General features: G+C 39.5%; 1 protein-coding gene across 1 annotated transcript in view; it reads right to left on the bottom strand.

Annotated features, from left to right (window-relative positions):
* Positions 1–17,424, bottom strand: part of LOC307038888 (voltage-dependent L-type calcium channel subunit alpha-1D-like) — a 51,136-nt gene that overhangs the window by 33,265 nt on the left and 447 nt on the right. The window contains 3 exon segments of the mRNA XM_079680562.1: positions 2,137–2,276; positions 13,799–13,904; positions 15,092–15,539. Coding sequence (XP_079536688.1) covers positions 2,137–2,276; positions 13,799–13,904; positions 15,092–15,393 — 548 coding nt within the window. The 5' untranslated portion in view covers positions 15,394–15,539.

Genomic DNA, 17,424 nt, shown 5'->3' on the forward strand with positions numbered 1-17,424 from the left:
CACTTTGTGTACAGCGCTTACTGTGTTTGAGGAGCTTCTTTCATTCGTTTCTTCTATTTTAGGCATCCAATGGTTCAAAATTAATTAATTTCTGTTTAAAAAAACTGCTAATTGATTTTAAAAAGCTTTGCAGAAAATAATGAAAAAACTTGAAAAACTATACATCCTTTTCTTTTTTACTCATGGTTCTGAGTACATGGCGAAACAAAAAAAAACATATTTGTGCACAACATTAGTGTTCAAAGTTGTAACGTAGAAATGTAGAGTAGTCTGCTACACTAGGTACTGTATGTTCACCAGCTTTCAGGAAGAGAAGATTAGAACAATCCTTCTACTGCATAAAGTTTAGTTGGAGTACCATCTCAGTAAATACAGTAATTAATTGTTAATGAAAAAGTATCATTTAGTTTAGTTTAAAGTGGAACTATCATGCTATATTTGAATAATAGAGTGTAGGTCCATACCTATATAAGGCATATTAATACTTTTTATTTTTCAAAATACCAAAGAGATCATGCATTTTAGCCATTCCTCATTTCGCTCAATTTAACACTGTCTTTGCATAGGCTGATCCTGTGAGAACAGCACCATCTACAGGCCTGGCATATGTACTACAGCGTCTCCAGCGCTTTCGAACGGCAATCTCCGTGAATGTCTCCTCCTGATTGGTGGAGTTGGCCCAATAGCCGTAGCGCCACTTCTGTGACATCATAGAAGTGTTCAAATCTGGATCAGTCTGTATCAGATCCGTTGCAACCCCTTTTTTTTTTAGATTTGGGTATGGAGGAAAATAGAGAGGGTTGTGTTTTCTGACACTTGGTGAGTTCCCTGGAACACCGGGGACACATATGCATGTAAAAAAGACGTACAAAAGTGCATTTTGCATGATAGGTCACCTTTAAGAGCTTTAAATAAACTGGAATGATACAAGTAAAGAAAAATCGTATCTGATAATAATTACTCACCTCCACTAATCCACCCTCAAAATGAAAAATTTCACTTTTGTAAGTTCAATTCAATAAATATTTGTTTTCATGACCTTACTGTTACTATTTGTTTTGTTGCAGAGCCATTTTATATTTCTTACACCCTCTTTATTATACATGTAATACGAAAATCGTTTTAATAAATCTTTCCATTTGAGTATGGCTCTTTTCTTGATTAAAAGTAAAAGGCTTTTTATCGTAACATCAGACCTTACATGTCTTATTTAACTTGCATTTAAACATATTTCTCTCTAACAAGAGCATTATTTTTTTTAAAACTGCATTCAAGCCCTAGTAAAAGCACAGCTGAAACTCCAACCCCTCCCGATAGGCTGAATGTAGGCTGAACCTTGACCTTATGGCATACATTTATAAAGCCATATTGACAAAGCTATATTTGAATACTGGCAGTATTATTCCAATGTGTCATTTCAGTGATTTAGCTGCAGCGGTCGATCTCCATAGCAGACGTCTTTGCATTTGACTGCATGGCAGATCAGCCCTGCATGCTGCATACAGACAGAGATTTGACCCAGCTACCCACTGGACTGTGTGTAGGAGAGGAGAGAGAGGAAGGAAGATAGAGGAGAAAAAAAGAGAAGCTGCGATAAGGATGAAGATAACGAGAGCAGAGTGTGCACGGGATAAGGAAGAGGGGGGGGATTGAGGTGGGGAAGTGTAAAGCATGACGTTCAAGATCAAAATGGAAGGGGGAAGTATAAGAAAGAGCTGCAGAGACAACGCAAAGCAGGATGGGAGAGTGGGAGAAGAGAGGAGAGGAGAGGAGAGGGAGTGTTGGAGAAGAGATGAAGTATGGAGAGATGGTGACTCACTCCAGTGGTGGTAAAGCTCTGATTTATTCTCTCTGTCTTTTCTGGGTCATACACTGTGGGTGTATGAGGGTCTCTGTTCGCACTTGGTCGCTTGGAACAGAAGCTTAAGCAACTTTCACTTTAATACTGACTGCCTCTCAGAAACACTATCAACGGCAGCTGTCAAACTGAGATCAATGTGCAAATCACAAAACCTCATGATTTACGACACATCGTTCAGCTGGCTTGATGCCAAATGAAGCAGGAACTAGTTTTAATCAAATACATTGTTTACTTTCAGATTCAGTATATTGAAATATCTAAACTCGATGACTTACCCTATGACGACAATGACGAAATCCAGCATGTTCCAACCGTTTCTCACGTAAGCGTTTTGGTGCATCACCAAACCATAAGCGATAATCTTCAGAAAGGTCTCAATTGTGAAAATGATGAGGAAGGCATACTCGACTGTTTCCTGCAGACACACAGAAAATAGAAGAAAAATAGATTTTTTATAGGAACTACATATGATGGATTATTAAGCATGGCATTAATAACATGCACACAGGAACAAACACTGAAGCACAAATACAGCAGCATACAGACACAAACATACAAACATTTGGTGTAAACATTTAAATCCAGCTCTGTAGTATTCATGAATGTACCGAAAGAGAAAAGACAAAGCAACTTTACAAACGGGAGTGAAAAATGTGCAAAATAATGCTGTTAATTGTGTGCCATTATCGAAAACATTACCATGTTTGTTCAATCCGTAACACAATGTGATATTAACATAGCATTTGAATGCATCAAACCGAACCAAAATAGAAGAGTTGCATGTTGTTTCCCAAATGCCAGTCACTCACATGGCTACAATGAGGAAGGCTTCAACAAATATGGTATTTAGTGGAAGAGCTAGTGAAGCAGGCTGAGCCCAAGAAAAGGAGGATGACTGGTTTTACGAGTGATTTACATTTCAAAGTACAATCAATTCAAAAAGAGAAAACATAATTGTTTAACCAGAGCAGCCAAATCTCACCTTGTCTCGACCTCATTCTGATCTGATTCGGTTCTCACACTTTCCGAAAATGTCTCAGCAAATATTCACAGAAGACTTTAATAGCCATGACAACAAGAGAAACCTTCAGTTACACGATAATATTTCAAGCCAGGAAAGAAAGGGAGGAACATCAGTGTTTTTTTGTTTAGCGTTTTAACCTCCAAATTACAATGAAGCTGTTTCGCCTTTTGGGTCAATTCATTTGTTTTGCTATTGAACAGACCACAAGGAAAAAAGTGGCATACAGCTGACCACTGATGAACTTTTTGAGCCTGCACAGTTATGTTTCTTTGGTTTAAGCTAGGGAGATTTATTGAAAATATGCTAGAAAAGGTAAAAGATGCTTGGCTTTGCATAGGCCTTGTCAGACGGTTATCTTTTGCAACTCAAAATTGTAGAATAACCAAAAGAAAAAGCACAAATAGGACTATATGGTGAAGAACAGAGATTCACTAAACTGAACATCCGGTCAAAAATCTCCCTCCCTGTATGGATATATCCGAGAGAATAAAAGAAAAAAAGGTCAAACACACTTTTGTTTTTAGACAGTATGTACTGGAACCAGTGATGTAACTCAGCATTACGCCTCTCTGCGGTTGTTTCAAAGACAGAGAGAACACGAGAACATAAAGCCATCAGGTTGAGGTCGATTAGGAGTGTGGCTTACTACAGAGGCCCACGTTGCTAGATAAAAGGAGGGTGTGCATGTTAGTGCACAGGGATGTGTGAGAGGTTGATGGTGGACACGCAGCCACAGGGTGACTCGTCTTATTTAGGACAGTCCTGGGACCTCTCTGGAGATATGAAACCAGAGAGAGGCATCCTTTATGCATGAGACAGGTCAACGTAAACTCTGCACGCAAGCTGGTACAGTATACGTCTCTCAATACAAACTGCCATTTGACTTTTCACATGGGAAGAGCAAGGGTTCTTATTATACACACACAAATATACAATATATATATATATATATATAAATAAAACTTCTTCCACTTAAGAGAGTCCTTAATCCGTGTGTTCTCTGCAGACACCATCAACGCTTTGGGCTGCGGGTCTCGTTTTCCCAACAGTTTACTGCGGATTGTGAGAAGCACTTAGCCCAGAATAGGAGACACGAGCCTCTTTGTTACTGAAGTAAAAGGTTGAGTTAAGCTTGTGGCTGCTGCCTCTGTGCCGGAGCATGCTTAGGCCTCAGGGAGCACAGAGAACAGAAAGATGCATACCAACAGGGATGGAAAGGAAGTGATGGAGAGAAATGTGAACAATGACAAGTATTTCTTGAACAAAAAGGACCTAACAGCTGCTGCAGGAAACGTTTGGTAAAAATGAGGATTCATTCCAAAAATAAACTAAAATGATTGAGCCTTTTCTTCGCCTTCCAAAGATCTTAAGAATTACATGTTTCTTTCTCGTGTTTGGTCAGTAATTGAGTAATAATTGAGCAAATATGGAAAGCAGAAATTCTTTGTCAGAACAGATTTAGCTTTCCAAGCCACAATTCATTTATGCAAATTGCCACTTCCTGGTTCGAGAAAGCATATTGAATATAATAGCAACTGATAACCATTCCCTCTCAATTAACCAGCAATGTATTCAATCATCAGCATGTTAAACTGCAAGCAGAAAAAGAACGAGGGAGAGCCACAGAAAGAGAAAGAGTGAAAAACGAAGCCTTTGGGAATGACCATAAATATCTATGACTCATCCCAGTTTATTTGTGCTGAAAAGAGACTTACAGTAGTATATTCTCTTTTCTCATACAGTATATGAAACAATAAGCAGTTTATGTGTTTACATCACTTGCTTATTTTCTGTATACACAAACAACATAATACAACAAGCGCTAACACAGGCAGTCCTTCAGTATACAGCACATGCTTATGTATTCAAATGCACGCTAACAGCACATTATAAATTCATGCAGAGCAGGAAACAACACGCCATTATACATGTCCGTCCTCAACGCCCACAGCACTGCAGACCCTCCCCTGCAACAGGGAGACATTCTTGTGTTCATGCACATCTCAGTTCATCTCACACACTCACATCACCATAGGACAAAGGAGGCTAACCCGCCCAACCATGCATTCTTCTACATAACTGGCCATATGACTGAGCCATGCGGACATAAGCAATGTAAACCTATTAAGAATTCAGATGGGCCTTTGTGCAATGCCCATGAGGCTCCGTTTATCTTCTTCCAGACTACACACACAAAGCACCAATTACATTTTGTGCACACTAATAAACGGTGGAAATGGCGTCATGAAAATACAAGACGACACCTTTTTCTTGTTTATTTATACATTATATTGTATCATCTACATAAAGTCTGTTTAAAACTGCAGCCTCCTGTGATACACGAAAACTAATCACAATGTTGAATATTTTTGATTCAAGATATGAAAATACATTGAACATGAAACACTCTCCATAATGTTCATGATTGCTTCCTAACCAGATATGTCCCGGTCCTTTATATCAGCCAGGTCAATGTAATCTATACAACACAGAGTTATTTTGTGTACAGAAAAGACTAAAATAATCAACTTAAAATATTCAGATTGTGCTTAAAAAACAAAACACATTAATAATTTAAAGTAGGTAGGACAGTAAGTCATGACAACATTTGAAAGAGGCCTGCAGCCATTAAATATATATCTCATTAAGGGCACGACAGTGAATTGGAAAAATGAGGATGATAAAAACGATAATGCCAATACAGTAATACAGTATATTAGTTGGGGCTGCAACTAGACTATTTTCATTATTGAGTATTTTGTAAATAATATTTCTGTTCTATAAATGTCAGTGAAAGATGTTTATTGCAATTTTACAAAGCACTAACTGATGTAATTCTAGTTTTCTGCAATCCAACAGTCCAAACCAAAAACAGAGCAGTTCAGAGCAGATGACAAATCTGAAGTTGAAAAGCAGATCATTTCTGTAATTTCTTAAAATAAATGTCTCAAAGTTTTAAGGTGAAATTCAATACATTAAACTTATTGCTGCAGCTCTAATTTATGCTAACAAATGCATTCTGCAGCCTGTAACATGTATTTCTTATTTTCTTATTACATGATCACCTGAGTGTTGCTACATGTGCGTGTAAGAAAAGCCACATCTGAGCGTGTGGTGGCGAGGCCATATTCCCATGAGTCACAGTGACATCATGCATGTTTGATATCTGTGTGCGACCAGAGCGCTTACAAGCAGAGCAAACACAACAAATTACGAGCTATAATACCAATGTCAACAAAAACCATATATAGTGCAGCGGAGAGTCCACACAGTCAGCACATACAACCAACACACAGAGAGACCATGACGTGCACTGTGCAGCTGGCAGCCACGGGACAGTTTGAGAGCAGACCTCAGAGTGCCACAGAAACGTTATAATGTCATTTTGGATCTGATCCTGCACACAATAAGCAGACGTATATTCTGTAGGACTTTCCACATCATTCTCCCTCCCCCATGTGCTCTCATTTCCTTCGCTAACTCTCTTTCCTTCCCCTGTCTGTAGAGATCAGTCAGTGCTATCCAGCCACACCAGGCATTTAGTGCTTCTTCACCGCCTACTCCTGCAGGTTTGCACAGTAAATACATGTGTTTGAGTGTGCAGGCTATGTTGGGATGCATGTTTTTGTGTGTGTTATGCATTTGGTTTGTGTTAATCTTAAGGCCGGTTGCATTACCATAACAGCTGATCCTACTTTCAAGAATTTGACATTTTATTACCGTTTGCATATCATTTCCTGGTAGTTCTTAACAGGAAATAGACTGTGATTATGCATGTCTCTACATTGAATTTCATTGTTCAATTTTCAAATCTTTTAAACTTCTGACTAAATTCAATAATAAAAGATAAAAAAGAGCAGAGAAATGTCTTGAAATCCAGCAATTACATGACAAAATAAAATGTGATATATACCTCATCTGTTCTAATGTCATGATGATCCACGTGTTTATATATATATAAATGTATATCTACATACACGTGTATTTGTGGGTGGTATGTGAAGTACTGTGGGGGTGGGCAGGAGTAGTGTGAGGATGTGGATGTCACACTGCCAAGAAAAACACTACATGTGCAGGTCATCTTAAGTATACCCACACTACCAGTATCTTCACAAAGAAAGAAGACATCACACTGAATATTTCTTGCATAAGCTCTGTGATGTATTGCTAAGTTTGGCCCTATAAGTAACACGATCTACACAATTGATGTAGTCGTAGAATCCAAATGTTCTCAGTTAGAAAAATGCTGCAGCTTTATTACTACATTAAACATATTTTAAAGCGACCTGTGCAGAGGAGCCAATATAATTCAATCTGCTGAGGTCATGTGACTGCAGTGAAGAGAAGAGGGAGGTAATGGACCTGAATGCATCACCTCAGGGGGAATAAAGCTTTCTCATGAATTTCCATTTCAGTCAAGCTTACACACTATTTTCTCTATTACAAATATAGACAAACACATAAACACACACACTTTATGTAAGGAAGACAATATGATATATGGCATGAAAACCAAATCAAAACTCAGGAAATTGAAGTAAGATCCCAGAAGACAAAGTTCAGCTCTTCAGCTCAACGCTGCACGTCAACCAATCAGCTCGGCTCTTCACTTTTATTGAAATTCCTCCCTTGTAGCTTTTGGCCCAAGCATGCATTGAACAAGACTTTCAAATATGCTGCTTACACAAAAAAATATTGGATTACTGACTCAATGCATTCAATTCAGTATCTGTCTTATTATAATATCCGCATGCCATGATAAGGAAAGGAAGATAACTGTAGCTAACATGTACCTCCACTGCTATATTTGGGTTTGCAGGTTTTCTTTATTGTCTCTTCAACAACTCTTCCCATTATGATTTGGTGTCATACTCAGTTATCAGGCCTCGCATGCTAAATTCATTGCTCTCACTCTGTCGACTTCAGTCTCCCTCACATACACAGATTGGAAAAGTCTGCAAAGTAAAAAAAATATATATATATTTGGTTCATAGAAATCGTCTGTGATTCTCCTTTAAGAAGGCCCATTTGACGCACATGCTCAGCTGTTGCACTTAATCATGGCTGCACTTGCTGTATCCACACAAAGCTAACACTGCTCTCATTTCCTCTTTGCTCTCTCTTGCACATTCTTACACACACACTTGCACACACATGCAGAAATACACATTCAAGATAGCAAGCAGGGACAGTGCTAGTGTGAGCGCCAAATGAGCAGTTACATTAAGTGACTAAACACATACTTCTACCATCATCTCTATGGGAGTCCACAGTCCAGACGTTGCTGATTGTGCCAGCCATTACGCACGCACGCACACAAACACACACACACACACACACACACACACACACACACACACATCCTGAAAGAACCACACACTTCCCAATGCTGCACACACAGACCCGCATACAGGGTTCCAGGAAGTGTATACGAAATGCTTACATACACAGTCCTGACGTTCTAGATTCACATTAGCTAATTTGAAAAGATGTCTGAGCTGAATTACCACTAAACCTAATGACTGTTTCATGTCAGGATGAGATGAAGAGCAGAGAGGAAGATGAGAGGCCAGAAACTGCACAGGGATGGTTTCAGCAGGACTGATTCTCCATACTTTATTTCCTTTCCATCCTTTATTATCCTCACAGTCTATAGACAGAGCTACTTTTTTGTCTGAACGATTTGATGGTATTGATACTCTTAATCATACTGTTTTTCATCAATATATTATAGGTCTCAGATATATACAAAACATGTCTCTGAAGTGTTGACTCGAAATACCAAACAGATCATGCATTGTAGCATCCCATAAACCCCTCTGTTTCAGGCCTCTTTCAAAAGGGCTGATTCTGTATCTGTAGCTTTAAATGCAAATGAACATGAGCATGATTTGGAAAAGAAAAACAAGAGACACTTGTTTCACACAAATGTCCAAAGTTAAATGTATTTTTACGCATCACCTTGAAATGCAGGTATGGTTAGGCTTAGGTTACAGATGCAATTAGGCCAGTGGCGTCACTACCAAGGTAAGGAACTTTACCCCGAATAATAAAAACAAATTTTTTAGAAAGTCACTGATTTTTACTGCAAAACCCACACACCTACCACCAACTGCTTCATTCGTCACCCACATACAAATGTACAATATTCTTTACACGCGCAGCCACAACATTGGCACATAAAGCACTCCTCATGGAAATGCATGTCATCAACTCCCAGAGCGTAGACTAGAACCACAGGCTACGATTACTACATCAAAACAAAGACTGTAGCAATCAGCAACATCAGTGGCTAAAGGATTTTATATCATGTTTGCTATAAGGCGATTCAAAACAAGAGAATAACAAATACAAAGTGCGCATGTATAGTACGTGTGCAAAATGGGGAACGTAATCTGCATCTTTCAAATAGTTTGAAAAAGTAACATGAAGGAAATCATTGATGCACCTACAGTATTATCAGATAAGACAGAAGACTTCACAGTATGGTGCCTCTGATAATCTGACATAAACCACTACAATCTGGCACATGCCCTTTAGTTGTCACACCGAAGCTCTTGGTGGCTGTGATCAGTCAAAAGGCATTGGCTGCCAGTCACAAGTTTGGCACTGTGATGGTTGTTAGTATGTATTTGCATCGTAGTTGCTCATTTTGTAGTACACAGTATGTGAATTTCACAACTACAGTATAACATATATATATATATATATATATATATATATATATATATATATATATATAACAACACTTTACTTTAGTGTGGCATTTGTCTTGTCGTGTAACAGGCCTGAGAGTTCATTGAAGTCGCTGCTAAATTGTGAATGAGTGAACTGACTGTCAATGTAAGTGTTAGGGGGTGAATGCAGATAGATCCATGTGATTAGTTAAACTGCAGTGCATTTGAACCAGATTGGAACTGCAGACTGCTGACCTAGATGGAGCTGATAAACTATAGCAAGTATTCATTTAAAATTAAAATACAGCTATTCTCCTAAAGCTAAGAGCAATTTTATGTTAAATGGGCTTTTAATGTATCTCGCAAGAACAGGAATACCTTTCATGTTGCACTATGGCATCAGGCAAGGGTAACTTTTGAGGATAAAACTGTGGTTTAAACTTTAGGACTTGATGTTTAAAAAAGACTTACTACTCAACATAGTTTCATTCTGTTGAATCCATTGATCTTTCACTTGCACAAAGCATTTAGTAAAACTGCAAGATAATCAAGTCGTAAAATGAGTGGAACATTTGTACAAAGCCTGCCATCTCAATTAAAGATGGCATTAGAAAAGATGTGCTGTCTGGTTGTGTGTCACAGTATAAAACACAATAACACTACATTCAATTACTGGGGGATGACAGGCATGTAACTGTCATTATTCTAAACAAGCTGCACTTGTTCATCTTAAACAGGGGGGACAGTGGTTTACAATGACCGTCTCCCACCCCATCACCTCTTCTTGTCTCAACCACTTGAGCTAGTTGTTGCAGCAAATGTAGCAAAATAATATCCTTTTTTTTATTTTAAATGTAGGAAAGCTGTCATAGTATGAAGAACATGCCACCATTTGCAAACAATCTGAGTATAAAAGATGTCTTGTAACAACCAATATCATAGCACTACCTTTTGTGCAATCTGAGCCAAATGTCTACACACGCTTAGTCATTAGCATTCAATCATATTTAAAAAATATTTATCAAAGTGATTCATGAATTTAAAAAATCCTGAAGTGTTAAAGCATCCTAATGTGAAACAGATTAAAGCTGTGCATTCTCTGCTGGTTTCCAAATGACCTCTGAATTGGTTTGTGGAAGGACATTTTTGTCTTTACATGCTTGTGTCCTTTTGTCCCCAGTAAAATAAATATCTCTGCGGCTCCAGAGTTATGCAATTACTGTGGTATGGGCAAACATTTCATGATACCGTACGCAATTCGCTGTATTGCCTTCAGAAGGATGAGATGTATGAATCATATTCTTCACGAAAAGGTCATTGTTTTGCTCAGCTACCTTCAGCAGGAGCTGCCCGGGGTGTTGAGTTTCAGATAGATAAGTTAGAAGTGACCTTAAAGTGAAGGCAGACTTTTTTCTGTCCCCTAGACAAGGTGGGTGCAGAGGAGACACAGTCACATGCAGAATGGGCTGTGTGTCTTATGACTAAACAAATGAAGAGCAAGAAGGGAGAAAGCTTAGCAGGATAATATTGGGGAAGTTACTGAGTTCCGGACAGGGTTTGTTTTCTTACGTGGCTGTGTGTGAGCTCGCTACATCCTGTTACTCACTTGTGCCTCCTGGTGTTAGCAGGACCCCAATCTTTTGCCCTGTGTTCAGCCCGAGGAGGAAATTGCTTTCTATTTATAATGAGCTGCTGCATTTAACCAAGCTTTACTAACAAGACGAGCAGACTCATGCTATTTAGGCCTCTGTGACTTTGCAGCATTGCACAGTTCTAACCCAAAGCATCTCTGCAGCACATATAGACTCAATGTGGACAGTGTAGCACAAGGAGAGGAACAGATGCAGTAGTTTTACCTTTCAAGAGTTAAGGTTAAATGAGAACGCACTAAGTAAACTGTCTACATATCCATGAGTCTAGAAGTAAGCTTGTCTGTTTTAAGGTTTCTGTTTCTCTTGGTGCTGAAAGTTACACCACTTCTGAATGTATTACTCAGTGAAAAGCAGCTGAGCTCAGCAGCCTTGTGATATAATGTGATCCTTGCTTTACACATCAGGCCTCTCAGCACCCCACCTCAGGTTTCATATCAGTCCACCTGTGAGGCTGCGGAGCAGAGCGGTGTGAGATGGCAATCTTCCCGACAGCCTTACCTGCTGGCTGCTTTTGCAAAACTAGCTCAGCACTTTTGCCTGTAGCGCTCCTCCTGTGACTACAGTGTGAGTTCTGTAGAACAACTAAGGCCAAGCTGGCACACCTGCCCGACAAAGTATTCTATTGTTCAGCCTCTGCTGAAAAGGGAAATATTGCATTATTTGCTCTCTGGTATCTGATTTATTGTTGACACTGCAGGATTCAACCAAAGTTTTGTGCAAGCAATAGACAAGTATCAGAATAAGGATCAGCAAAAACACATATAGTGCAGACAAGAATCCATAAAGGAGGCAGTTGTGCATTTGAACTTTAGCCCCACTGAAAAAGCAATGAAATTATAATTCATTAGCATTAACATGTTTTACCATCTCTACTTGCATGTGAGCCTTATCAAGGATGAAGCTCAGTTCTGGACCGTGTGAGAGATAAAACACAAAATTATAGCATTTCTTAATGGGTGCATCCCTGAATCCAATCGGACATTTGTGTTTACAGAGACATATAAACTCCAGTGACAAATACTAAACAGCGAAGCCTCAACAGGTTGAGACAACAGACATATTACAAAATATTCCGTGGCATTATATTAGATCAGATTAGAAGTGGAACGTAGATTATTTCCAAGCAATGTTAGTTATTAAGTTTGATGGCATTTAGTTATCCCTGGAGTGAATATTGAAACGCTCCCAGGCCTCCTGAGAGTGCTCAGGATTTATTAACACTGCAGTTAGGCTCCATAATGATTGCGTTGCAAATCTATAAAAGGTCCCGAAGGTAGAGGCTATACGTCAGTTACGAGTATAAAAAAAGCTACTGTCAACGCTAACACACATGGTTCATTATCAGTCTGAGGCCTGGACACACTTTGGTGAGTGGCATCTGTCGCTGAATGCTGTTTAGCTCAATGGAGTTGCTACATCCGTAAAGCAAAAAGAAAAAGACAGCTGGTGTGTGTGTCACTACTCTAGTGCAGTATTAAAATAGTCTTTGATTCACATTAGGGACGCAAGATGCAGTGTCCTACCAGTCTCTAAAGCTGTTTTCCAGATTCTAGTTCCATACTTCTCGTTCAAGTTTCTGCCTCTTGACCCCATTAGGACAATCCAACTCTTCTACTTCCACTCCCAAGCAAACCCTGACAACACACTGTACTGTACATGATACTTTATCATACACTTTAATGTCCCAGGTGGCCCACTTTCCCCCTGATGCACAACCTCTGTGTAAACAAACACCCTGAGATCACCCACATCAGAAGCAGGACACATTACTTCTTTAAAGTAGACCAGACACACTTTTTACTGAAGCTGTAGCTAACAGCAGGTTGAGCAGCGTAACATTCAGAGAAACACTCTGGTTGGTATTTTACAGCAGGCTGGAATCATTTCTCTAACATGGTCCTGCTCTCAGACGAAGCTTTCAAGAACATTCAAACGTCTACACTGAATAAACTGCACATGAATCATTGAACACTACAGCTGCATACTGCTCATAAGGACCACATTCTGTGTGTTTGTCTGGCTTTTGGAGAGTGCACTCATCCCCAGCTGTGGAACAATGCTTACAACACTACATCACCCATAATTCATCACACAGACATAAATGCACAAGGTGCACAGAGTGGTGCAATGACGATAAATGCTAAAAATAGAAAGCTGAATAAAACCTCAGTACAGGGAAACTATGACATGATAAAGCACCAATGAGGGTAGTTGTCAAAGTGTTTCTGTGTATAGGCACAGCAGCATATCTGCACCATAAAGCAATATACTGAAGATACAATCTGTATGCAGCATCTCGAAAGAGGGATAAAATCAAGCTTTGTCAACGGAAAGAGGATTATGAAGTAGCATTTGGTTGTATATTTTAGGATCTAACTACTGTAAGATTGTCTTCCAAACATATCACAAACATCGCAACTGATAACAGTCATTCATTCAAGCCATCCATCACGGTCTCCACTCATTGAGTTCATCTGAAAATTATGCAGAGCATTACCAATCAGTCTTTAGTCTGAGTAGCAGCAATGAACAACAGGCACCAAATGAATAAACAGATTATTACAGTGATGTAGAAACTACTCACCAGGTCATGGTTTGTGGAGTTGGAATCATCTGCTGGGAAGGGTACATACACAGCTAAGGCCATACAGTTGGCAAAAATAGCAATTAATATAAAGATATCAAATGGCCTGAGGAAAAAGGTTAAGGAAAACACGAAAATGATTTATTAAACGGTAAGAAATACTATGGTACAACATGTGAAGTTATTATTATGTGTGATATATTCTTCTCCTAAATGATTTGATCCGTATTTCTCGAAAAATATCTCAATCTGCAGATTTACCATATTAGCCAGATGAAACCAAGAAACAATTTCCATCTTAAAATTTGTAATAAATCAAAGCACAAAATCTGTAAAATATAAAAATAAAACGTTGTCCTGATGCACAACTTCATGAAAATAGATTATTGGTTAAAACAACCAACCAAACTACATTGCTTTATATCTTTCTGTAGACAAATATGTTTTAATCTTATGGTCAATTCTTCACACTCCTTTGATCACTGACAGGATATTTCAATTAACAACTTTTAGAAAAACAAACACACTGCTGCACTGCTGCATGCAGTCCATGTAGAACAACTTGGACTGCTGATACAGGCACAGTTACATTGCACAAAGAGTGCTGATGTTAAATCCCTATTGACCTTTTTTTTTGACAGGAACACAAAGGCGGATTATGAAATATTTCTTTGCCATTCACATTAGGCAATCTCCTTTATGACATCTGATGGATTTTGTGATATCAACATCTGCTGAAGCAACAAACCCACCAGACACACAGCTGCATCGTGGCCGTAAGGGTTGCAAGGTTAACTTTAAAGTTGTAATTCGATAGATCTTTAAAGCAAAAATAAAATGTGAGCAAACAGAAATGCTCAGTATTGGTTTAATGCATTCAGTTAAGCTCTTCCTCACTATTCTATGGATATGGGTTCAAGAACAAATGAACAAAAGAAAGTAAAAACCATAAGGCACCTAGTGAAAGCGTTGTTTGAATTAGAGGTTCAGATGATATCCTGGAAGATTAGCTCTGGTTTAACTCAAGACTCATTTCACTTGGTGTCCAACCAACAGGCCAAAACCCAAAGACATCCAATCTCCACAGACACAAACGAAACAAGTCTCACATTGAACCAGATAAAGCTTAGTGTTTTTCCTTGAAAGATTAATCGGCTAACCAAAAAGGTTCCAATTAGCTTTCCAATCTTATCGATGTATCAACTTAATCTGAGCTCTGTGAACAGGTGGTCTTTGTTCAAATCTCCACACAGACATGCACCCAGCCCCACACTAAGCCGCAGTTAAGGATACTTCCACTCCACCAGGCTGATGCAGGCCCTGCGTATGGGGTTGTTGAGTTTGAGGCAGAACAGAGCCCTCGGGGGCCTGCTGTTGGCGTTACTGCCCTGTTTCTTGCTTTTGGCATACTGCTGCCGCTTCTTCTGTGCCAACGCACCTACCGGGATGGTAGTGGACGCTGGGGCAGGCAGGGCAACAGGTGCGGGGGGTGCCACAGGGGCTGGGGCAGGGGCCACAGCAGGGGCAGGGGTAGAGGCAGGAGGGGCCTCTGGGGCCACGGGGGCTGGGTCCGGGGCGGGCCCGTTGGCGCTCATGGTGTGGGCGTGGCTCTGTGAGGAGCATCCAGCAGCATGGATCTGCCAGGGTAGAAGGGGTGGCTAGAGGAGGGCAGAGCAGTCTGACCAATGAGCTGGCACGTCACCAGGGGGAGCGACTCTGGTGCTGCTGGCATAGTTTGCCTCTGAGAAGGAGAAAAAGGGGAGAAAATCATCAGTATATTTCACAACAATATGTTTTACAACAATAAAGACTAATTGATATTGCTTGTCTTCAAATCACTATAGTACATCAACTTGCATAATGCAATACAACACACTTTAAGGTTGTTTTTCGTGTTTATAACGCTTTCAGTTATTCCCAATATTTCAGTTCATTATGTCAGTTCAATGTCTGATAAAGCTGCCTTTAGATTGTGTGGCCCCAAATGCTTTAACAGGCCTCCTTATGCAATACATTGGTTGTAATATAATCATTTGAGACCTACTGGATGCTTGTTGTGTAAATCATTCAAATAATGTTGATTAAGTGGCTATCTCTTCTTCCTATCTTGTCCCTTCTTCTTTTCTCTCCTTTCTTTTTTTAAATCTGTGTGTAAAGCCTTGTATACATGTGCTATCTAATACAGCTTGACTTGCCTTTATCAAATATGTTTTCTTTATTCAAGTTACTAAGTAAGTAAGTAAGTAAGTAAATTAATCCAGCGCAAACTGTAATGTTTCTATTAGAAGATGGAGCTGAATCGAAATATGTCTCTCCCAGCAGTGCTTGTGCTGCAGAGGTGCACTGAGAAGGTATAAAATACATTAGATGGTCCAAAGGGTCTCAAAAGCAATAGGAGTATAGTGAAGTAAAAAGATGAAGGCAGGGGTAATTCATATTGGTATATAAAAAAAATACTAAGCTACAACTTATGTAACAACGTTTTAGTTTAGCTTAGACATAACTGATGGTATGATCACAAACCTTCACATATCAAATATGGCAGAATAAAGAAAATAAGTCGGACAGCTCATTGAACTGCTCCAGTCTCTTTAAGGATGCAACCTAGATAATTCAATAAGGTCACTTCACTTGTAATGTGTCTTGTTTGTTTTCATAAACAGTGAAAATTATGAAATGTGCCACTGAAGCTGATGACCGTTCAACAAGAAATAACAGGTTGGCCTGGTTCTGGTGATGCCATTACATTTTTAAATGTATTTAATCCAACATTTCCTAAATCTGAACATATACCAGGGGAAAATATAAGCAGATAATATGCAGATGTCAAAAGGGAAATTAAGCTTTAAATGCAGCCCTGCCACTCTCAGGCATCTCTTGGTCACATCAGTTGTGTAAGTCCTTGAACTGCTGAGCAGGCCCCGCAGAGGAAGGAACAGAAAAGGTCACATTGCAGTGATGCTCCAAGAAGAATTCATCTTCATATTGCAAAGAGAAAATATGATATGTGTGTTACTGTGATGTAAGACTGCACATCATGTAGTGAATTCAGCCAGCTTTTCATTTCCTTTATGCTACGATGGTGTCTTCATGTAGCCGAGGCTAGTGAGCTCGATTTATGAACAATGCCTACCAAATGCGCTTATTTTTGGAATTTTAATTTCACTGCTGCATCGACAACGTCGACCGTGCACCCGTGATGAAAATGAACACTGACATTTCCATGAGCGATTCGTGACAAAGTAACCATCATCAAGCGTCCTCGTAATTCTCCTTGGACGCCACCAAGGTAGGAAATGGTAAAATCCCCCCCAAAAATGATGTGAAATGACAGGCTGACTCCGGGCGCTCATAGTGAACAATTGAGCATCGCACAGCCGTCAGATGGTCCTCGCTGCTCAGCAGAAAGCATCTTTATTACAACAAATCTGGATCAGAGAAGCTCTGACTCTCATGGCTAATATAGTGGACAGTCCACATGACCGGAGAGCCCACCTCTGTTTGTGGAAAAAGGTACCAACCCGGTATCAGCCCAAATCAAACTCCATTCAAATGTATGTACGTGTATTGTTCATGACAGGGCGATGAATCTCCTCCTCTGAATCCATAAATCATGACAGCGTCGA

The sequence above is a fragment of the Notothenia rossii genome (assembly GCF_949606895.1).
Source record: "Notothenia rossii genome assembly, chromosome: 5".
Taxonomy (NCBI): domain Eukaryota; kingdom Metazoa; phylum Chordata; class Actinopteri; order Perciformes; family Nototheniidae; genus Notothenia; species Notothenia rossii.